This window comes from Doryrhamphus excisus, linkage group LG2 (assembly GCF_037039965.1).
Source record: "Doryrhamphus excisus strain RoL-2023G ecotype Guam linkage group LG2, RoL_Dexc_Guam_v1.1, whole genome shotgun sequence".
NCBI classification, from domain to species: domain Eukaryota; kingdom Metazoa; phylum Chordata; class Actinopteri; order Syngnathiformes; family Syngnathidae; genus Doryrhamphus; species Doryrhamphus excisus.
The window spans coordinates 15,623,940-15,647,039 of record NC_136358.1 but is presented as its reverse complement, the minus strand read 5'-3'; the positions used below and the strand labels follow the sequence as shown (position 1 = coordinate 15,647,039).

At 42.2% G+C, this 23,100-nt stretch overlaps 4 protein-coding genes across 6 annotated transcripts; 1 reads left to right on the top strand and 3 right to left on the bottom strand.

The window, feature by feature from the left end:
• Nucleotides 1–918: 918 nt before the first annotated feature.
• On the bottom strand, nucleotides 919–10,656 carry LOC131132230 (dynamin-1-like protein). Of its 3 annotated transcripts, none has more exons than XM_058077668.2 (19): nucleotides 9,459–9,596; nucleotides 9,323–9,351; nucleotides 9,093–9,139; nucleotides 8,947–9,018; nucleotides 8,665–8,751; nucleotides 8,241–8,403; nucleotides 8,051–8,171; nucleotides 7,739–7,870; nucleotides 6,304–6,510; nucleotides 6,028–6,148; nucleotides 5,787–5,942; nucleotides 5,632–5,721; nucleotides 5,076–5,168; nucleotides 4,883–4,936; nucleotides 3,489–3,551; nucleotides 3,118–3,249; nucleotides 2,345–2,454; nucleotides 1,972–2,131; nucleotides 919–1,892 (listed from the first exon to the last, which is right to left on the bottom strand). In XM_058077668.2, exons 2-19 carry the CDS (start codon nucleotides 9,339–9,341, stop codon nucleotides 1,836–1,838), a joined length of 1,884 nt encoding a protein of 627 aa, XP_057933651.1. In that variant the 5' UTR covers nucleotides 9,342–9,351; nucleotides 9,459–9,596; the 3' UTR covers nucleotides 919–1,835. The 3 variants fall into 3 exon arrangements, with proteins under 3 accessions (XP_057933651.1, XP_057933649.1, XP_057933650.1); XM_058077666.2 differs by lacking the exon at nucleotides 9,323–9,351 and adding an exon at nucleotides 10,434–10,656 and having other exon boundaries at nucleotides 920–1,892; nucleotides 9,459–9,600; XM_058077667.2 differs by lacking the exons at nucleotides 3,489–3,551; nucleotides 9,323–9,351 and adding an exon at nucleotides 10,434–10,656 and having other exon boundaries at nucleotides 923–1,892; nucleotides 9,459–9,600.
• A 103-nt stretch (nucleotides 10,657–10,759) lies between these two features.
• Nucleotides 10,760–11,941, top strand: stmp1 (short transmembrane mitochondrial protein 1). Its single transcript, XM_058077669.2, has 3 exons — nucleotides 10,760–10,926; nucleotides 11,141–11,194; nucleotides 11,850–11,941. The coding sequence occupies exons 1-3, from the start codon at nucleotides 10,912–10,914 to the stop codon at nucleotides 11,919–11,921; spliced, it is 141 nt and encodes a 46-aa protein (XP_057933652.1). The 5' UTR covers nucleotides 10,760–10,911; the 3' UTR covers nucleotides 11,922–11,941.
• Nucleotides 11,733–12,882, bottom strand: smkr1 (small lysine rich protein 1). The gene is made up of 3 exons (XM_078798859.1): nucleotides 12,775–12,882; nucleotides 12,615–12,654; nucleotides 11,733–12,551 (listed from the first exon to the last, which is right to left on the bottom strand). The coding sequence occupies exons 2-3, from the start codon at nucleotides 12,615–12,617 to the stop codon at nucleotides 12,303–12,305; spliced, it is 252 nt and encodes an 83-aa protein (XP_078654985.1). The 5' UTR covers nucleotides 12,618–12,654; nucleotides 12,775–12,882; the 3' UTR covers nucleotides 11,733–12,302.
• A 47-nt stretch (nucleotides 12,883–12,929) lies between these two features.
• On the bottom strand, nucleotides 12,930–22,952 carry dhx57 (DEAH (Asp-Glu-Ala-Asp/His) box polypeptide 57). The gene is made up of 23 exons (XM_058077665.2): nucleotides 22,367–22,952; nucleotides 21,566–21,742; nucleotides 21,183–21,449; nucleotides 20,910–21,107; nucleotides 19,877–20,700; nucleotides 19,245–19,387; nucleotides 19,060–19,181; nucleotides 17,837–18,032; nucleotides 17,644–17,768; nucleotides 17,438–17,571; nucleotides 17,311–17,365; nucleotides 17,035–17,243; nucleotides 16,851–16,967; nucleotides 16,671–16,767; nucleotides 15,926–16,099; nucleotides 15,645–15,845; nucleotides 15,263–15,539; nucleotides 15,093–15,188; nucleotides 14,801–15,022; nucleotides 14,071–14,145; nucleotides 13,860–13,994; nucleotides 13,595–13,795; nucleotides 12,930–13,523 (listed from the first exon to the last, which is right to left on the bottom strand). Exons 2-23 carry the CDS (start codon nucleotides 21,736–21,738, stop codon nucleotides 13,380–13,382), a joined length of 4,185 nt encoding a protein of 1,394 aa, XP_057933648.2. The 5' UTR covers nucleotides 21,739–21,742; nucleotides 22,367–22,952; the 3' UTR covers nucleotides 12,930–13,379.
• Nucleotides 22,953–23,100: the final 148 nt, after the last annotated feature.

Here is a 23,100-nt window from a genome sequence, read left to right as displayed (position 1 = left end):
ACTAACCACTTGTGTTTTTTGTCAAAAATCACCGCCCTCAAACTCTGGCATTTTATGCGTGTGAGGTTTTCCTTGTTTTCTTGACCAGAAAAGTGCATAAAAAGGAAGATGAAAAAAATGAAAAAAAAAACGACATACTAACCCCTTATGTTTTTTTTGTCAAAAATCACCGCCCTCAAACTCTGGCATTTTATGCCATTTTTGGATGCTTCTGGATTCTCTGGAGCGTGTGTGAGGTTCCCCCCTTTTTTGTGACCAGAAAAGTGCATTAGGGTCAAGATGGAAAAAAAAAAAAAAAAAAGACATACTAACCCTTTACGTTTTTTGTCAAAAATCACCGCCCTCAAAGTCTGGCATTTTATGCCATATTTGGATGCTTCTGGGGCCCCTGTTGAGTATGTGTGAGGTTTCCCTTTTTTTTTTTTTTTTTTACCAGAAAAGTGCATAAGAAGGAAGTTGAAAAAAATAAAAAAAACGACATACTAACGCCTTAAGTTTTTTGTCAAAAATCACCGCCCTCAAACTCTGGCATTTTATGCCATTTTTGAATGCTTCTGGGGGCCCCTGTTGAGTGTGTGTGAGGTTTCCCTTGTTTTTTGACCAGGAAATTGCATTAGGAGCAAGATGAAAAAAATGAAAAAAAAACAACATACTAACCCCTTGCATTTTTGGTAAAAAATCACCGCCCTCAAACTCTGGTATTTTATGCCATTTTTGGATGCTTCTGGCGCCCCTGTTGAGCATGTATGAGGTTTACCCTGTTTTTTGGGTTTTTTTTTTACCAGAAAAGTGCATTCAAAGCAAGTTTAAAAAAAAAAAACAAAACACGACATACTAACCACTTGTGTTTTTTGTCAAAAATCACGGCCCTCAAACTCCATTTTATGCCATTTTTGGATGCTTCTGGCGCCCCCATTGACTGTGTGTGAAGTTTCCCCTGTTTTGTTTTTTTTACCAGAAAAGTGCATTAGGAGCAAGTTGAAAAAAGGAAAAAAACGACATACTAACCCCTTACGTTTTTTGTAAAAAATCACGGCCCTCAAACTCTGGCATTTTATGCCATTTTTGGATGCTTCTGGGGCCCCTGTTGAGTGTGTGTGCGGTTTATTTTTGGGTTTTTTCAGCTTGCTTATTCTGCACTTACCTGCTCTGGAATGGAGTGGTAACATCCCACATCCTCATCAGGAGTCCCAGCAGGAACCAAAAAATGTATGGTTTTATATCCTATGTTTGTATGTATGGTTTTATGTAATACGTATGCATGTTCATATGTACTGCTAAAACTAGTGGAATGATTCTGCCCCCTTGTGGTAAGAGATGGTTAAATAGTAAAAAAAACCACTTCCAGAAAAATGAAAGGCTTTGACGTTGCATGAGAATGTATTGTATAGCTTAACTTAACATGATTGGTTTTTAAATATATGCTAAAACAAACATGTACAGTACAACTGGTTCGTATGGGCGGTCAACATCAGCTCTCAGTCTGTCAAACGTCTTGATGTCTCAGCTCAGCACCAATCAGGTGACGGAGGCGGGGCCAATACTTGTGTGTGGGCGTGGTCACATTGGTGGCGTACCAAATGTTAAGTGCAGCAGTTAACAAGACCTGTCCCCGTGAGCACAAGACAAAGCATCCTAAATTTCGCACTCGCCGCTTGTAAACAAACAGTCACTCAAACCGCTAGCATGCACGCAAAGTACATAAACATTTACAGTGTGGACAATGGAGCAACACACAAGAAGCGGCCATGTTCGTCCATATGACTGCTACCCCTAAATGGAGGAGAGTATTTGTTCCTTATCGCATGTTAAATATGTACTTTCGTGTGAGGAGTTCACCACAGGTGCGTCTCCCTGATCTCAGCGATCACCTGGCTCGCTCTCTGTAGCGCCTGCAGACAAAAAAAACCCACTAAGGCTCAGCTGGGTTGTTGATGCATCAGGGAGGCGGTCATACTTGGGTGACTTTACCTGGAGCATGTCGGCCGCCTCCTTGCGGCGCTGGGCCATGTCCTCCGACTCGGTCAGCAGGTCGTTAAGGAGGCCCGATTTATAGAGCTGCCCCACCAGCTCGCTCTGGAGACTGTCCTTCACGTGGTTGACCAGGAAGTGCATCACCGCCTTGGGCACACTGCGGGTGAACAGATGGAGCAGATGGTTGACGTGGGGCTGGGTGGGGGGGGCTCGCATTTGACCCAGTCAGCAGACGTTTTAAATGCCGTGGCTATGCAAGTGTGCGGTGTCAATTAAAAAGGGGTGCTTTAATGAGCTCTCCGGGGAACTAGATGACATTTGGAAAGATGTTTGGAGCATGAGCGGCGATGGGGGCCATTTATCTTCTTACCTGTCCTGGATGTTCTTGCGCACAATGAGGAAGTAAGACTTGATGAGGCGTTCGATGACCTCACAGTCCCGCTGCTCACGTGACGACAGCTTCCTGGCAACTGGCACCGGCTACAAGTTAAGGAAATGTAGTTAATATGCAGTCACAATAGAATACAAATACGAATAGGAATAGGAATAGGAATAGGAATGGGAATGGAAATGGAAATGGAAATGGGAATGGGAATGGAAATGGAAATGGAAATGGAAATGGAAATGGAAATGGAAATGGAAATGGAAATGGGAATGGGAATGGGAATGGGAATGGGAATGGGAATGGGAATGGGAATGGGAATGGGAATGGGAATGGGAATGGGAATGGGAATGGGAATGGGAATAGGAATAGGAATAGGAATAGGAATAGGAATAGAAATAGGAATAGAATAAAATAGGATTAGGAATAAGAATAGGATTCGAAATAGGAATAGGATTAGAAATAGGATTAGGAATAGAAATAGAAATAGGATTAGAAATAGGATTAGGAATAGAAATAGGATTAGGAATAGAAATAGGATTAGAAATAGGATTAGAAATAGGATTAGAAATAGAAATAGGATTAGGAATACAAATAGAAATTGGATTAGGAATACAAATAGAAATAGGATTAGGAATAGAATAAAATAGGATTAGGATTAGGAATAGGAATAGGAATAGGAATAGGAATAGGAATAGGAATAAGAATAGAAATAGAATATAGCCCTTCATTCCCACACACACACACAAGAATGCAGTTACCACATCCAGCAGGTTGACGGCTCCTTTAAGGGGGCTTCCGGGCCCCGAGCCTGGGCCTTCCTCTCCTTTTTTGAGCATCCCCCTCCAGGTGCCCGTGCCTTCCTGATCGCCTTGAGGCCCTGCTGCTGGCGCCTGGAGAAAAAAGGAGGCTGGATCATGTTGCAGTTCAAGGAATCCACTGTGGGATCCTTTGGATAAGGGGAAAAAATGGAACAATGCACAAAAAAAATACAGATGCAGAGGTTGGGGGAAAAAATGCAGGAAGGTCAGACTGGAGGAAAAGCAACATTTGTTAGTGCAGGTTCACATAGCGTCGCATAGCATCACATAGCATTGCAAAGCAAGGCCAGCTGCCAGCAAACTGTGCCCACCTTGGCACCGTCTGTGTCTGCTCCAGATGCAGGGGGCTCGCCAGCCGGGCCTTTGCCAAGAGACTGAGAAGAGGAATGATGTTAGGGAAGAGAAAGAGAAAATGTGCTGTTCGGTTCGGTTCCTTTAAGGTAGGGCTGTCCAAACCCTTCTCACTGACCAGACCGTGATGAATGAATTTCCGATTCAATATTAATATATGGAATATATTCGTAGTAATGGCATAGAAAACCTGTTTACAATCCTCTAAATAGGGTTTTTAACATTATTAGAGCTCTCCAGACATGAAATAGCACCCCTATAGTCACTTTTACATTTGTATTACCTCATATAATAGATTTAGTCACAGGAATCAATACATAAATGAGAGGCTAACACGTTAGCAGTTCCTTCTTGTTGTTTATCTGGACAGCATGCGGTGGCTATTGTCTCAGTAAACTTTAAATGGCTTTACACTGGAAGTACACAATACAGTACACATAATCAGTGTAAACAAGGCATTTAAGATGTCAAAATTAAAATTCCTGCTTGTGTGTGTCGCAGTAAATGTGTGGCGGGTAGACAGATGTGTGGAAGACAGGAAGTGACGTAGGGTCAGAGTTGCGGTTTAGCGTGCAGTAGGTTTTACATTTTCTAAACCAACCCAAACATCACTCCTTTACTATCACAGTTATTCTAAGATTACTTCCTTAATAAATGGCAGCTGTTTTGTGGTTGACTATGGACTATTATTGCTCAAAATATATTGAAAGTTAGGTCATGTAGTATTGTGACCACTAGGTGTCAGTAATGTTACATTGATGAGACATGACATTAGATTAGAGATGGAGTCAGCCATGGCATGTCCAACATGAAGTTCTTGGCTTCATACATAATCCTCCTTCCCTACTCTGTTTGAAACCCTTTCTTTAGAATAAAGTTTAGAATAAAGTTGAGGATAACGAGTTAGATCGGTGGCATGCTTTGCTTAAAGTGGCGGCCATCTCTTGTCCCCAATGATCCCGTCGCCCACGCATTACAGTCGAGCAATGTCTTGTAAACTATGGATAATGAGAGTGTAAAGATGACTATAGGGGTGTTATTTCATGTCTATAGAGCTTTAATAATTATTTTTAAAATTATTTACAAAGTCATACACACACACGTTTTCTCTGAAAATATTTTGTTTATCAATATTGAATCCTTCGTCGCAGAAATTCACTTATTACGGTCAGGGCTGGAAGCATCTCTTTTGCCCTTGCTTTTTTACTTTTACAATGTACCATAAACAGTTCCTGGGCTGCAGTTTGAATAGCCCTGCTCTATACCCTAAATCTTTAAGGTCTGCTCCATCTGCACCCCTTCTGGACACCAAATTTTGACTTTTTTGTTGATAAACTACCAGCACCAAACATACCTTCTCTCTGGGCACCGCAGTGGGCAACTCTCTCATCCTGTTTCTTCTTTGCTCCTACAAACACACATTCCACACAAAGCATTGACACCTCCAGTGTTACTTGTAGAAAACAAACATGCAGTAGCAACACGTTTTACTGCATTGATGCACTTGGTTAACAAAATGTGTATTTGCTTGCAAAGCACACACCTACCTCAATGTTGTTGTTCATGACCCCGCAGGCGTCTGCAAAGTCTGGGTGTTTTGTGTTGATGTAGGCCAGCTCTATTGCAACCAAGTTGTGGACCTAACGGAGGGGAAAGTGTTGACAGCTGAGCATTCAAACAAATAATGATTGCTTGAATGTTATTAATAGTGAAAACAAAATGTGTGATTTATTCCAATAAGTCCAACTGAATCTTATTTTAGCAAAGCTGCAGTGATGCAGGGCTGTTAATGTATAAGTGTCTCAAATCGATCGAACATTTCCAGACCACCCTCAATTATCACCATCTTGGCTATGTAACAGAAAGGGCGGGGCTAACCCAAATGGTAGCAACTCGGAGAGAAGAAGAAGAGCTATCGCTATAGTAATGGACTTGGGACAGTACTACACCGCAGGAAGTGTACAGTGTATGTATTGAAGTGTACTTGGATTTGGGACACAGCCTTCATTTAGCAGATGAGGCAGTTTTACTTCCTGTCTCAATTACATCTGCAACGCCTTTTTGGTGGCAAACTGGTCATGTCAGACTGACTATAGCTGGTACCATCTCATTGGTGATGGGCAGTCTCTTTCTCAGGAGGGAGGTGACCACTTCCACGATGGCCTCGTGGAGTTTCGGGAACCTCTGCAGCTCCTGCAGGGATGAGTCGGTATCAATAGAAGTGTCAGAATAGGAGATGCGGACTGAATGATGATTACCTGCGTGCTGTAGTTGCTGCAGTGCTGGATGATCCGCTGCATCTCCTCGTGCACCAGCTCCACGCAGCGCAGACTGGGCTCCTCCAGGCGCTTCACCTGCTTCTTCACGAGGAGTTCGAAGGAAACCTCGGGCACAAAGAGAGACGGGCGAGGGCCCTGATGCAGCATAGTGAGGGGAGAGATTAGTCATTCACGAGTTAAGTAAATAATAGAAAATCATGGATTGTCAAACGGCACTCACGGTTGCATTCCTTATGGCTGTTAGGATGTCTATGGTGCTGAGGCCTCCCAGAGGGTCCACACACTCCAACGTTCTACCAAAGGTCTCATGGAATATGTAACATATTCGGGCTCCCCCACACCTGACAAGCAGCAGCGAGGGGTTATTAGCGGACTCACCTGTCAAGCGTTAACTTCACACAAGCAAGAACGTGCCAAAACTGACAAGCTGGTCTAAATTATTAAATGATAAAAGCGCTTCTGAACGTCTCAACAGCGCCACCGTGTGGACACTCACAGCTCTGCCGTCTCGATGTATTTGGCCGTGCCCTCGATGGTGTTGCAGTACTCTGTGGCAAACTTGGTGATGAGCTGGAGCAAGGTGGCGCTTTGATCCTCCACGGGTTCGCCGTAGCTGCTGAGCAGGGACTGGTACTGAGCAGCCAGGACATTGATCCGTGTCTTGAGCTCCGGCAGACAGTCACGGATGTGATGCATCAGTAGCCTGACATTAGGAGAAGGGAAAGGGCACAGCTTCTGTTGTACTCCAGATATGCCAAACCATTCTCAGGGTTTAGTCAAGCTCCTTTGTGTGCATTATCTGTGACTATGCTACAAAGCATGTTAATATTTATATACGCAGTTCATAGTTATGAACCATTTAAAAATTGTGATCATGGGTAAGAATTTCTGGGATTATACTATAGTCATAAATTATTATTTTACATTTACCAACATACTGTGACTCTGAAATATTGAGTAAAGACCTTCTGAGATTTCCGATGGTTTGACAAGCAAATTCCTTTATAGCTCATGAATGGTTCCTGCTAAAGAAGATACCGTTTCCTCACCGAATCATGAGCGGCACAGTATTTAATCGTTTAGTAGTAGTTCAGAAGTATAGGAGATGTCACGAGATTGGAACATGTTCATAAATTAGCCACATCGCTGTGTCAGCCACAGGATTCAAAGTTGAAGAAAAAAGTAGCGGAAATTATGGCATTTACTTGTTATTCATATTGGTATTGGTAATAGTTTTATTTCATTTGAACATGCATCAGATTACAATTGAATGCATCACATAATCAGTTCACAATTCCACATGTCCAAAAGGAGTAGGAAGAAGCAAAGCTTATTAAATCCTACCCCTCCATTTGGAACTTTTACAATCAGTAACTGTTACATTTGTTCACCTCCTGCTTTCCATAATACAGTTTAAGTGTTTTTTTTTTGTTTTTGTACCGAAGTATGAGGTGATATGACCATACAATGACATAATGGGTACCATAGTAACTGTCAATATAGTGATATATATATATATAGCACATCATGACTGGTTGAAGACTCTTCATCCTTGTATTTAGCAAACATCAACTGCTTGTATTGTTTCTTGAATTGGCTCATCATTGTGCATTGTTTGAGGTCCTTACTCAATCCATTCCATAGTTTGATTCCACATACTGAAATGCTATGGCTTTTTAACGTAGTCCTAGCATATAAGAGTTTCAAATGTAGTTCTCCTAAATATTTCTCCTCTCTTGTAGAGAAGTATTGGATGACATTTTAGGGAATTGGTTGTTTTTAGCCTTATGCATTATTTTAGCTGTTTTATAATTAATTATATCAGCAAGTTTAAGTATTTGTGATTTTAGAAATAAGGAGTTAGTATATTAACTCATATAATATACTATATCAACTTTAAATACCACCATTATGAATTGTTATTGCATTACCTGTTGAGGGTCCTGGCCAGGTATTTGGTCCCGTTCCTGTTAGCCAGAGAGGGATATTTCTTCTGCAGGAAAGCATGTTCATCCCGGATTGCGTCTGCGACTGACTTCTTATTGTTGATGTCTAACTGGCTCCTACAAACACATACCATTCACAGACAGTATTGCATTTTTCATACACTGTACAGTCATTCATATTTAATGCTACATGAATAATAGATCTATACTTTGATTACATTACAGAATAAATAAACAATACATATTGATCTAGAGTATCTAGAGTGAAGTCTTAACACGTGCATGGAGGCTACGAACCTGTTGACCACTCCTATGAGTCCCAGTTTGACAGGAATGACTCGGCCCATCAGCACATCCATCGCATCAGTGCCAGCGTCCATCAGGTCGAGTTTGGTCACCACTGCTAGCGTCCTCCTTCCTGGAAGGGACAAGTATGTCTCAGCATTCATGCATAATTCGTAAAGGGAAGTGCAGTTTGGGTCTTTACCATCAGGGTCGACTTCCCGGGCTACCTTGAGGGCCTCTGACGTGGCCATGTCGGTGTTGGCGGCGGTGACAGCTAAAATAATGCAGTTTGGGTTGGAGATGTGCTTCAGGATGAGATCTCTGATCTGGATCTCAATGTCTTTAGGCTGATCGCCCACAGGCACCTGCAAAACAGATCTTCTTACAAAAAAAAAAGTGCAGCACAAGACCAATTTGCAGCTAGAACCATTTTTTTTATTTGTAATGTTAGTTGTAATGTTAAGAAGAAAAAGTGGAAATGGTGACTCTTGAATGATACTGATGCGGGCTGTTTGTTTTTATTTAACTGCTATGCAAATGTTGAACTACATTGAATAGGGTTTTGGACACCCTTGTCTTACATTCATTCATTATAAAAAAAACCTAATGGGGATTTACCACGCTACCTTGGTGATACCTGGTAGGTCCACTAGGGTGAGGTTGACAACGTGAGGAGAGAATATCTTCAGATGAATGGGCTCGTCACTGATGCCCTGCAGAGAATATAAAATACCTTTTACATTTTTATCCAAAACGAGGAAACAACAAGCCAATACTTGAAACCCATTGCCAGCTCAGCTACAAGGATTGCCTTCAGTAGGTTTATGAAAACAACTTAAATGGTGTGGAAAATACAAAACAGGTGACAAAGCTTCCAAAATGACTATTAAAACCAAACAAAGTCTCACCTTATTATTCCCTGATACTCGCTCTGTTTCTGCTTCTATTTCTTGCCTAATTTCATCAAAATCTGTGTAAATCTGCAACAAAAGCAAAAAACAAATAATGAGTTGTTATGTTAGCATGAGTGTAATATTTTTCAGTCATTTATTACCTTATTTTTGGTGTGCAGAAACTTCCCCCACTCTTCGCCTTCTCTGCCTGCATGACACAAGAAAATATTTAAGAAAGAATATACAAGAATATATTTAATATTTAAGAAAGGTATTCGAAAGGGCGACTATTCTGTGCGGGATGCTGAACCACATCCACTAAAAAGCAGCGAGAATGAAAATGCAATGGAAAAAAGGAGCAGAACTACAAAGCTAATCCTGGTTCATGCACCTTCATGGAGCGTTTTCATACTCTGCAATCTGCAAGTGATTAGACAGCAACAGAAAAAGAAGTGTGTGACATGGTCTAAATGTCCATCTGGTGATGACAAAGCATGCATAGGAAAGATGGCAATTTTAGTGCCTACCGCTGTCCTCATTTTTACGGGCATCTCCAGGTTCGACGTGGACCAGCTGGAGGATGAGAGGTCGCCTGGTGACAATGCCAGTCCCACGGGGGAGCAGGTCTCTGCCCACCAGGCTCTCTAGGACAGAACTCTTTCCACTGCTCTTTAGGTGAGAAAACGGTTACATGAAAAATCTATTTTACATTGAAAGAAATCTCACAGCACACCAGAAAACAAAAAAGGTCACACACACTTTTGTAGCAATGGCACATGCAGGTTAGTTATTATAGATTTGTAGGGATACTACCAAAACCAGTGCCGGCATTTTATGTTAGTAACTGGACAGTTAGCAAAGTCACATGTCCAATGACTAAATACAAATAACAAATACATTACATAATAAAAAAAGGACTAAATTATGGTAAATCATATCAGAAACTGTGGTTTCTCAGCATTCCGTCCATAATTTTAGTCCACATATTGCGATGCTAAAGGTTTTACGTCTTGTGCAGGCATATGATGAGGTCACATTTCTCCTCTCTCTCTAAAAAACGTTGTACATTAGAGAGCGTATAGTTATTTTCTTCATGATTGTATCTGTTTCAGAATGTACCAGAAAGGTGAATTTTAATATTTTGGATTTTAGGAGATTTATGAAAGAGGGTTTGTGTGTTCTCTATTATGCTTCATGTAGTTACACACGGTAACAAATAAATGTCAAATCAAGACAAAGACCAGGGCTAAATTCACCTGTCTTTGATGATAGCAGTGACCTATTTTGGCTAACAGGGTGTTGGTAGCATCCTTAAAATAGCACTGATTGAAGGTTATGATTCAAGGGTTGACACTTAAGTAGTTACGATGTCATAAAAGATTCTTTTGTTTCAAATAAATCAAAACGAGTGAGGTTCATTGACTTAATTGTTAATTATTAGGACTAAGTAGCAGTCAATGCTGCAATCTATGGTTAGTTAGCATGACAGCCGTTTACTGTACCTGCGTCCCCACCACAGCTATCTGCGGGAGTTGGATAATATCCGCCCCCACTGTGTTGAACACATCCTGGAGCTTGTTTATAACAGGAATAAGCGCCTCCATGCCTTCAGTTTTATCAGCAAAAAAAAACAATCACCGGCTATTTTCAGGATGGAGCCAAAGTCATTCAATGTCTCAGCGTCGCCACCATTGCGACACTCGCTATAATGACAGACGTTTCAGCGTGATGGGAGCTGTAGTTCTCAAGCAAAACTCCACAGAGGCAATGCAGCGAAAAGGACTACAAAACGTCGACTCTGAAAACAATGCGATGATACGTTTCTTCGTTTCAACTCTCGCGCATGCGTGAACATTTTGTTGATAACAGCCTAGCTTTGACAGACGTACTGTAGCTAGTTTGTGCGGTTAGCCTCAAAGCTTTAAGTTAAAATTAATTCTCTTAAGAAGACTGTCATCGCCAAACCTTTAATATTGCACTATGCTACAGTTCTTGGTGAGTAAAACGAACTTTCGTCGACGTTTTAGTTGAAAGGTGTCTGTTTCCGCTAGCATAGTTTGTCAACTAAAAGCTCAACAGTGCTACATGGTCAGCATACACTCTAAAGCTTTTGTTACGGAGACGGACCGGTTTTGAAATGTTACATAATTAATAACATTAATAGAAGACCAACCGCCATGAAATCGTGTGATAAATGTTTGTGTTTTAGGCTGGATTCACCTTGGGCAACGTTGTGGGGATGTACCTCGCTCAGAACTATGATGTAAGTAATTCACGTTGTTTTTTAAACCAAACATGCATTCACATAGAATACTATACTATTATTTGTACACCGAAGTCAGTTATTTTTTGAAATAACTGTCAAATTAAATGTTAATTTTCTTTTATATAAATTAATCATTTTCATTTAGAAAATAGTGATTGAACTGTCAATTTACTTAATCACCGCCGAGTCAAATTTCCCCCATGCGTATATGAAAAGACTATGTTAGCAGATTTTCTGCCCAGGCCAATGATGATAGAAAAGACAGCAAAAATCCAACCAACACCCATAAGAAGTTTTTATTTGCAGGCATTCAAATGCACCAAATCAGCTGTGTGTAGTGTGTGCAGAAAAGTTTGTCATTTTGGATTAAAGTTTAGTTTTAAACTCTCCATGCTGCCATTCCCATCCAATTACTCCTACAAGGACTTCTGGCACAGGGTGCTGCATTAGTCACCCACATATGAAATGATCTTTGTTTTACACATTGGTAGATGACAATAGTATTAGATGACTATGAGGTATAAGTGTGGAACACACACCCGCCCACTCTCAAAAAAAAACTATCCAGGTTGGGGACCATTTCTCTATTGTAACAGAACAATGGGGAGCTCAATGTCTTTTTGTCTGCTTTGCACTTTTTATTGTCCTTTAGGTTCCAAACATTGCCAAAAAATTTGAGGCTTTCAAGAAAGACGTGGAGGCCAAGAAGAAGCCACCCGAGTGAGCACCGCGGATGATATTTCAGCAACATGATGCACTCTGCAGAGGATTTATTTATTTTACAGGGTTGTGGAACAAGTGTACATTTGTATGGGAATTACTGACAGTGCCTGAAACAGTGTTTCATTTTTACCTATATTTCTATGCCTGCTGGGTTCAAATTCCTTTTTCCAATTCCAGTGTGTTAGCATTTGCTAGCATTGTCTGACAATTGTGATTGCAAAACAATTAGAACATATTCAGCTTTCAATTAGGTTTCTGTTCTTTACTTTAAAGTGACTCATGAGGAATACAAATTAATGCTACACAATGCTGTGTAGGACATTCTGCACTTGTAGGACTGGTTGAATCAGAATAAATCCCTTTACTACTCTAGTGGAAAAACTTACTTTTGCTTTTTCTGTTTTTTACCCTTTTTTCTCTTGTCTTTCGACCAGCCATACCCTCTGAACTCCAAGCAGGCGGCTGCATTGTGAGCTATGTAGTACACGTTCTGCATGGCCGCTGGCCTGAGGATGTTCACATCTTTTTTGGTGACTTTGTCACCAGAAGACCTCTTTGTGGCTGTTTTTGAATTCGCAGTCTTCTTAGCGGGTTTGGAGCTGTGGGATCTTGATTTTGTGGATTTAGAGGTCTTTAAAGAAGACACATTGTCAGCTCATTTGTGATCAGTTGTGTTACATACACAAACCCTTACCATAGTGAGAGGTGACGTGCACTTCCTTGAATCAGTCCATCTGTTAAATGATACATTCTTTAGTATGTTTTAATAATCTCAAGATTAAATAGTGTAGTTTCTAAATCTTTACAAAAGCACATTAAGATGATGAATTGTATCCAAATATAAAAGAGCTTACCAAGTTGTTTGTGCAGGATGAAATGGCGACAGGAAAAGATTCAACTGGCTCCTGGTTTGTTGACACCCGTTGTCATAGGAACAGAACAGCCAGGCTGGCTTGAATAAGAAAAGGTCTGACTCTCCCACACGCCTATCAAAGACATAACTCGGACGTGGAAATGCAAAACTGCAGTCTTTTAATTGAAAGTCTTTGGCAACTCCCTGATTCAAAGAGCCCTTGGAGTCCCGTTGTGTTGGTTGACATCATCGTAACATTTAAATACATTCAATTCATGTTAAATATGTGGAAACCATGCAGACTCAATTGGATCACTAGAAAATATATTCTTTGTAACACATGCATAGTTGTTTTTATCTATAAACATTTGTACAGCATCTCTGTAGCAGTGAGACCCGTGACAGAGGACCTGACTTCGTATGAATTTGAACATGCAAGTCTATTATAATAATAATAATAATAATAAGCTGAACTTCTAGCAGTGTGCCAGGCTATTGCCTGAAACAATGTGCCTCAGGTAATTTCATTTAAGGACCACCATAGTTATAAGTGCACAGAGCATAAGAAGCAGAAAATGAAAAGAAGCACAGTTTGAAGCAACGGAATTACTGCGTAGACACAAGGTTGACGATCATGCGGATGATGCGGGAGCCGCGTGGGCAGCTGCACAAGTCCATGCTAGGGTTTTTGATCTTGTCCTCCAGTAGGCAGTCCAGTTCCCACCGAAGCTCTTTCACCAATTCAGCCACCTATGCATCAGACACACAGGGACATCATCAAACACAGGCGAGCAAATAAACAAGCAAATAAACCTCCAGACCTGGTGAGAATCGGCAGCAAATCGTATCCATCCATCGTCAAGGGAGATGACAAACTGGCCCTTGTGCAGCTCCACGTTGACCTGCCCGCCTCCAAAGAGCACCAGAGCGTAGACAGACACCATGCTGCAGTCCCGGATGAAGACCCGGCTGGTTTTCACCTTCTCCAGGTAAACCAGGTACGGGCTGGCATACTGCCGCACCTGCAGCACATATGCTTTGTCATATACAAGACTACATTTATGTGTATTTCTTCATCTCACCCACCGTGTAGTTGATGGATGAGGGGTGAACATGGACGCAGCCATCACTCTTGGTCATGAAGCGTAGCTCGTTGGTCTTGGGGGGCATCTTCACCGCTCCCTTGACGCTCAACTTATAGATCCCCTGAGGAGATTGGACCTGGTGCAGCAAATTAAAAATAACATTATTGATGGAGGATGTATTTTAATACTGAAAAGAGGAAATAAGCATGCACCTGCACAACATTAGGATAGAGGGCAGCACAGAGAAGAGCAGATATCAGATGGATGTTGTCAGCGTTCAGATTTGCCTGTAAAAGAGCAGAAGTATATGATGTGTTTATGCTTTGAAAAAGTGCCATACTATACTATTTATTACTATCTTAAATACATCTGAGCAGTTGTATTGGCCAAAATCTCACCTTGATGCTGGAATTCAGACATTTTAAAAGTGTGTATCACAGCCCCTACTGGTAGCACCCTGATTTGTGTGCCTTTAACGCTAAAGAGTTGTATTTGTCCACACCTCTCTCTGACTAAAGTGCTATTGTGCACTTTATCCACTATTTACATAGAATGTAATAGATGCCATATATCATAGACAAAAATATGACATTAATTAGTGGGACAGGATGACATGTAAGCTACAGTGCTAACATTACAGTCACATTTTAACAGCAACATCATGGTCTGTTTTTTATCTTCTTCCCGTTTTCTGAATATTTTAGGCCTATGTTGTCAAAGCTGTAGTCCGTACAGTGGTGGGTGTATACATACGGCCAGCTTATCGAGCTACAGACTGTATCAAGTCCATAAAGGAGGTTATTCCTTCATGTCCTGAAAACCCAGAGCAAACTAGTGAGGGATGAGATATATCTTCCTCATATTTGGTGCTCATAAACATACATATATTAGACCCCTAATATAAACAAAAGCAGTGGCAGTATGAGTGTATAAAAGTGGTACCTCAGGGCCAGTGGCCTCCTGAATCCCATCAGAACCACTGGAGCACAGCCGTTCAATCACTCTGGACCTCAGCTTGTCTTTGATGAAGCCGATGTCAGACAGCAGCTCGGCAAACTGCCTCTTCAGACAAGCTATTTCCTGCAAGACGCGTGAAGACAGGAAGTTTTCCCGACAGTAGCGGAAGCCGGCACTATTGCCTGCTTTTTTAGCATCGCACCAGCCCTAAAAGATGACAACATATTCATTATAAGCAGAGTGAAAAATCATCTGGCATTTCTCTTTAGATCTGTACCTTATATGCTTGCAGCAGGGCCAGATGGTCACTACTGGCCACCGCAAAGGCCAGTTTCCTCTCGTTGGCCTCCTCACGTTTGTCCCATGGCGACACCTTGGCAATACAGATGAAAGCATCACATGCAAGGCTCCATAGTAATACAAACATGGCTTCTAAACCGGTCTTACAAAAGGTGACTTGAAGGCCAGACTGGCGGCGATGGTGAGTGCTGGGTCGAGGCAGCGGAAGATGGCGCCAAATAACATAAGCTTGCCCACGCGCACGTCCACAGGCAGGCGGGCCAGGTGGTAGCCCAGCGGGGTGAGCTTCTCCTCAGCGGTTAGAGCACCCAGGTCCTGCAGGCGCTGCTTGGCCACATCTAAGCTTCCGGTGGCTGGCGGCTCGATAAGGCGAGCGAAGACTGACTCCAGCGTTTGCTCTCCAAACATATCCAGGATCTTGATGCTGTTAAGAGGAGAAGAACAGCTCAGAATCTCATTACGCAAATGTACACAAAAGCATGGTTTCCAAGCTATTTTTGGTGCACAAAGAGAAAACAGATGGATCTACCGGAGGCAGAGCTGCTCCAGAGGAACTCTTTGGATCTCAGGCAGCTGTTGAGGTACCAGATGGTGATGGAAGCAGTGGCTGGTGAAGAGGTGAAAGCAGAGTCCAGGCCGCACGCGACCTGCCCTGCCCTTCCTCTGAAGCGCATTGGCCCGAGACACCCAAGATTCCTCTAAGCTCTCCATGCTTTTTGATGCATCGTACCTGAAAAGGGCACGGGTAAACTTCAACGTACGCTCACAGCTTTGCCAACAGGTTACAAGTTTGCACGTGCCAAAGCCTACCTTTTTTCTTTCATCTTGCCAGAGTCGATGACGCACACTACATCGTCAATGGTTACAGAGGTCTCAGCAATGTTAGTGGAGATGATGATCTTTGTGACGCCCTCAGGCGGGTGGCTGAAAACAGCCTGCTGCTCCTCATTGGACAGACTGGAGTGAAGTGGGTACACCACACAGCTGATGTCGGGGACAAAGACACACACACAAACACCGAAAGTCATTATGGATAAAGTTATTTTTTAACCTGGGAATGCATGGGAATGTGTAAAGAAAATGTTGCTGTCATTGCCCACATGGTTTATTTATTAAGAAGTACTGCATAGTGCACAACACGTCAATCAGAACCAATGTTGTAATAGCGTTAAACCAGCAATACCGTTTAATGAGAGACAAGAGTGGCTGTGTAGCAACATTTTAAAGCGCATGCAGAGGTAGACAATGCTGCTGAATGTTCAACACTCATGATGCTGTGATTGTCATCTTGTGGCATTAATTAAAAACAGTTGAACCAGTGCTAATTAGAGACTATAGACTGTATAAGACTATATAAGTGTATTTTGAGACGACAGGAGACTCAAGCAGTTAACTGAATGGAAGCATTAAGTGGAGCAATTGCTGTACAAAAAATAAATAAATAAAATACCACATGACGTGTTGTAACATTCAAGATATACACACATTTTTCTTATAGAAAATATATTTGCACAAATTTAGTCAGACCATATGCTAGAAAAAAGTGGATCCCTACCTGCTTGTGTACCTGTTGTTGAACTTCCTGTTTGACTGGAGCTGCTCATAGAGCATCTTGATTTCAGCGAGGCCGGGAAGAAACACAAGCACTGCACCTGGAGTAAACACAAGAACCATGAAATGAAACATGCAATAGTCCACATTAAATATGTATAAATAGTATTGCTGTGATTCTCACTGTCAGGGGAGTCATCTTTGCTATCTAAAATCCACTCCAGCAGACTCTCAATCAGATCCATGTTGATCTTGTCCAGGTCCATTGCAGCAATCGTTTTTAGCACAGATGTTTTACAATCTACATCAACAACAAAAAACTATGAAGCAAATTGTAGCTTTTTTCACAATCATTTATGGTATTTTACCTCTGTATCTGATGGACAGTTCCTGAAGACTAAGCCTCTGGTCCGGGACAGAGTCTTTGACAACGTCTTTATTAGAAAAAGACATAAAGTTCCACATATCGTCCCCCAAGGTGTCCACTATGTTCTTTGGCTCTCCTTTTCGTCCTTGCCCACTAGTGGAGTTCTGCTTCCCTGAGCGCATGTAAGGACTCCCATCCTCGATTGTGTATCTTAAGATATGGATTGGAGACATTTGCAACACTTCTATTCTGATGCTTTTTACTAGGAGGCACTTACCGGGTAAAAGAGATGGCGTCCTCAAGAAAAAACTGAGTGACAGGGTATGTGTGACCTGCACAGAGGTAGAAATGGTCACTGAGTGATCAGAACATACTCCAAGTGGATTCTGCATTAAATGTATTACCTGGTATGTGTACAGTTGGACAGTTGTAGAAATATTCAGAGAAGAGGCCGGCATTTAACGTTGCACTCATGAGAATAACCTTCAAGTCCGGTCTATGAAGAATTAAGTCTTTGAGCACCAACAGGAGGAAGTCACTAGAACATTCAAAAACAGGAACCAGTGAGGCACATGTAAACACAAATAAGGCAAATTCTTGCTTGGCTGACCTTTCTTCTGTGCGCTCGTGTACCTCATCTACAATGACGTGGGTGACACCTTGAAGGTCCATGTCGCCTTCCAGCCTTCTCAGCAACACACCCGTGGTGCAGTAAAGCAGCCTGGTGCCAGACGTCTGACAGGAGGGAGAAATTAGCATGGAACAGGAAATTCATTTACTAAAAATATTGTGTGTGGGCATACCCTGACACTCTCCAGGCGGATCTGGTAGCCAACAGAGTTACCCAGACTCTCCGCACGCTCCTGCGACACCCGCTGGGCCACAGAGATGGCGCAAATGCGGCGTGGCTGAGTGCAGATGATGTTTGCCACCTTGTTCGCCGGACCACTCAGAGAAGCATCCAGGATGAACTGGGGGATCTGAGTAGTCTTGCCGCAACTGGAGACAAATGAGAAAACATGAATTAGATCCATAATACCATTTACATATACAGTAAAGTCTCGTTATATCGATATTCTCGGGAGTCGGAAAAAATACCGATATAACCGGACTATCCATATATCCGATCCTGCGCCGAGCTGCATTAAAAGTGGGAAATAATGCACTCGACATTGTTCTATAGTATAGAACAAAGTCGAGCAGCTTAAATCAATCTTTGCTCAAGGATTTCAATACCAAAAAAGAACATGGCGAACGGCTGCTTCCAGTCAACTTTACTTTTCACACTTCCACCACCAGAGCACAGCACACACACCGATTCCCACACTTCCTGGTTCACAGGTCATGCTCAACCCACCCCACATAGCTGGCCAAACACATGCCACGAACGCCAGCATGTACATATGAAAAACAGTGATTATTGCAAGCGATAAAAAGATATCTGAATACAACACAATTAAATACATGTATTTGTACGCTTGTGTCTTCGTTGGAATAGGTGTGTATGCTATGTCAGTTGGTTCTTCCGTTGCAGGCATGTGTTTGGCCAGCTATGTGGGGCGGGCTGAGCATGAGTGTGGGAATCAGTGTGTGTGCTGTGCTCTGGTGATGGAAGTGTGAAAAATAAAGTTGACTGGAAGCAGCCGTTCACCGTGTTCTTTTTTGGTATTGAAATCCTTAAGCAAAGATTGATTTAAGCTGCTTTTGTATCGATATAAGCAGACCAAATTGGCTGGCGGGAGATGAAAAGGGCATCGTAGTAACCGGATTATCATAATAACCGGGTATCGTACTAATGGAACTAATTATATCATAAAAGACTAGAAATTTGCCGGGAAATGAAAATAGTATCGCAATAAGTAGTAATTCGTTATAACCGATATCGATATAACGAGACTTTACTGTATATTAAATATATTACATAAAATTAAAAAATGTTAATTATTATTTCGAATTACATAAAAAATATTATATTAAAAATACATTTTTAAAAAGCATCATATTGTGGCTATATTGACTGACCCACCCTGTCATCCCGCTGACGACCAACACTTGACACTCATGCAACAGATCGAGGATGTTGTCTTTTTCATTCCAAGCAGGCAGCTTCATCCTCTCTTCCAGCATGGACTTGAACCGCTTGGATGACTGTAGAGTAAATGCACAAAAAAAATGACACAGTGCATTAAAACTGACAACCATTCTCTGTACCTGTTTCCTCTGGAAGTCCCTGCAAAGTTTGCCATTTTCTTCAAGTAGGTTGGGATTAGTGGCCACCTTCTTCCTAAGTTGTCTCTCCTCCTCGATGGGAAGAGAGTTATTATCCTCTTCGTGCTCTTCCGCTTCTCCAGTCCCTGTTACACAAAATAATAAAGGAAGTTGGACACATGCAAATGTATCTCCCATGTGAACCCATTCAGTGCATAGCAAAGCAAAGCAAAGATGCCTGCTCTAATCCCTAACATTCATTCATTTTCTACCACTTGCTGGAGCCTATCCCAGCTCTTGGAGCGAGAGGCGGGGTACACCCTGAACTGGTGGTCAGCCAATCACAGGGCACATATAGACAAACAACCATTCACACTCACATTCATACATATGGACGATTTGGAGTCGCCAATTAACCTAGCATGTTTTTGGAATGAGGAAGGAAACCGGAATACCCGGAGAAAACCCACGCATGAATGGGGAGAACATGCAAACTCCACACAGAGATGGCCGAGGGTGGGATTAACCCCTAACAATTACCAATAAAAAAATGTGCAAACATAGTGGAGCACATTGTGACTTCATGCAAAGGGTAAAAAACACTAAACACTAAAGGTGTATCTAAAACGACTCACGGTCGACTACTGGAGTGGACCTTCTCATAGGACAGATGCTTTCCTCCAAAGCATTGCTCCTCACATTCCTTACTGGAAGAGATGGGGAGGGAGCCACCACAACAGGCGGCGGCGTACTGTATTTGTGATGAGGGGTGTCCAGCAGTCCCCGCATGGTGTCCTCGTCCTCGCACAAGCTGACGAGAGTGTAAACGACGGGTTCGCCCTTCTGGGCGGCGGACAGCACCTGTGTGAACAACACCTCCGTCACGGTGAGCCTCCCCGCGGCTCCGATGTTCTCGTCGTTGGTGCTGAAGGCAACGACCGGTGCTTGAGCTGGGTAACGGTTTCCTTTGGGGAAGCGGACCTCCAGTTCATACTCCGGTGGGGAGAAGCTGCTGATTCCAGGCTGAGCTGGTCCCTGCAAGTGCTGTGAAGCTTGGACTGGAGCTTGGTGTTTGAACTTGCATTTACTGCCGTACCTGCAGCCTTTGCCTTTTAAATAGAACTGGCAGACTTTTTCAGAAGATCGTCTTTTAGGCTGATTCTCGCTGTAATTTGCGCTAATGCTTTCAGACAGAAATAATGGATCGAGGGTTATTACCCACACTGAGTTGGCAATGCGCTCATTGAAACGGTCACCGAAAATAGCCGCCAGTGCCAAAGCTTCCTCCTGCCTCTGGTTCAAACACTCCTCCATGGACATTCCTTCCAGGACTTGACTGAAAGCTTCCTGCTTGTGGCACTCGGCGTAAACTTGATAGAGGAGCTTCTCCAATGTTGCTCCAAATTCCCCTCCTCCTGACTCCAGCGCCTGCTTGCTGCGCTCCCTATCAAAGCCATACCTAGGAAGGTGAGAGGAGGTTAAAGGTCAAATATATCAAATACCCAAATATCAATGTGTTATCAACTGTTATTCTGTATTTTCATATTTTGTATTTTTCATTCATTTTTAATAGATGTGTCTGCACCTACTATACCAAAACAAATTCCTAGTATGTGTTTGATCATACATGGCAATAAACCTTTTCTGATTTCTGATGTGCATCATCACCTGCAGAGTTTGCCAATAGCGAATAAGGACACGACAGGCTCAAGAGGAGGACGTTCATTGTCAGATTCATAGTCTGGGCTCTCTGCTCTCTCCACAGGCTCAGCATTGGTGGCCCAAAACTGGCCATCCGCACGGTGGTCCAGCTCATCGTGTTCTTCCTCTTCTTCCTCCACTTTTAAATCACCTGAACCAGTCTCACTGAGAGATATATGCTAGGGTTGGTTAGGAGGATTTGAGAAACATAAAAAAAGAAAATTTGAGAAAAATACTCACTCATACTGCTCGTCAAAGTCACGGGTCCGCAGATCCCACAGCAGCTCCTTGAGAAGTTCCTGGTTCTTGTTAGTCATTAAGATCTTCTGCATTGGCATGCTGCTCGTCTCTGCTCTGCTGCTGTCACCCGCCTTTGGGTACGTTGGGTTCTTTGCCAGCGATTTCGGAAGAAAAGCTCTGCTGTTGCTGTCTCGATCTCTGCCTCCCCGCCCGCGATTCCCATTCCAGCCACTTGCACCGGCAGTGCCACCTCGTCCTTTGGCAGGTCTGCAGCAAAACCCCGGTTAATACATCTTTTTTAAATTAATTTCCAACATTAATAGACCAAGCCACATATTTTACACAGGTGGCTACACAGTGGTTTGGGAATCATTGGTCTTTACCTGCTTGACGGAGGAGGTCCAAAATCAAGACTGAAATCATAGTCATCATCCAAGCAGCAACCTGCTCCTTTTCTGCCGCCACCGCCTCCTCCTCCTCGACCTCCACCACCTCTCGGCTTGTTATATTTCCCTCCTCCTCTGTTGGGCTTGCCCCCTTTTTTTCTGGCACTCATTTCTCTGTGAATAAATGCATAAACAGGAAAAAGGGTCAAATTAGGTAACATTAATTTTTCCATTTATATGTTATATTTTTGTATTCTAGTACAGACGTTAATGACTATTTTGTACTAATTAATTGTATTTAATGAAAAATGTGTTTTTTGATAAGCCATCTTTTTCCCTTCAGGAGAAAATAGATAGATAGACTTCCTTTATTGTCATTGCACAATATCCCAGCAGTGAAATTACCAATGAAATGTCGTTGCCTGGCTCCTGCATAATAATAAATAGCAATAATAATAATGTGGTGAATAAATAGATGACATCAAATATGAACAACAATGTACAGCGTAAACAGTAAATAAAATGGGAACACGGGAATGACCAAACTATTTTGGTATACCTTTGCAGACATGTTCCTCAATGTAAGTTTGATGAGCATTATTTGAAATAAATAAACCATAACCAACTAGCACCACAGCAGACCCTAATGGCCTCCGGACATAGATAAAATATGATTCTCCCTGAAAAATCAAGATTTAAATGTTTTGATGTGTAGAATATTCTCGACATTAAGCAAACCACCTTAGACGCAAGATCATCGTGACTTTTGACACATCTCATTGCTCTAAGCTCACTCACCTCCAATCAAAGTCCCGTAATCAGATAGTAGACATCCAGCAATCTCAATGGAGATAAAGGCTACTCTTGTACAGGCGGCAGCATCCAGTGTAGAGTGGCTCATAGCTGAGGGCCTCCTTGTTGTGAGGTACTTTTTAAAGCTTGGACCGTGCGAGCAACGCGATGGTGGCTGCTGACACACAGCCCTAAAGGCTACAATTATGCAACTGAGCGTGTGTGTGTGGCACAACTACCCAACCAGGGCGACGTGTCCACTTAGGTACATGCCCGCCTGACTGTCAGTGTGATGTTGTGCAAAGAAAATAAACTCGTTTGGAATAAAGTGTACAAAAAAAAAGTGTGCCTTCAAGTTGTCTCTACAAAGATCAGATCAGGCTAACGTTAGCTAGCTGAAGAGCCGCCAAGCTATTGCTACAAGTAAACAAGTGGAGGCGTTCTCACTGTCCAAGTCGAAACAACTGGTTTCTAAATAACACCCGAGGATAATAACAAAGTGTAAATATAAAGTTTAAATATCGTCATAAAGTAAACTTTACAAACGAAAGGCAGCAGCGGGGAGCCAGGTGCATGCTCCTCGTTCATTGGTCAAAACTCGGAGTTCAACGTTTCACTTCCGGTTCTTAAAAAATAAATAAAATACGAAGTACTGTATTTTACTTTTTAATTCAGTATTTTTTATTTATATTTTTATTTATAATTATTTATATAATAGCACCTAATGATTGTGATGATAC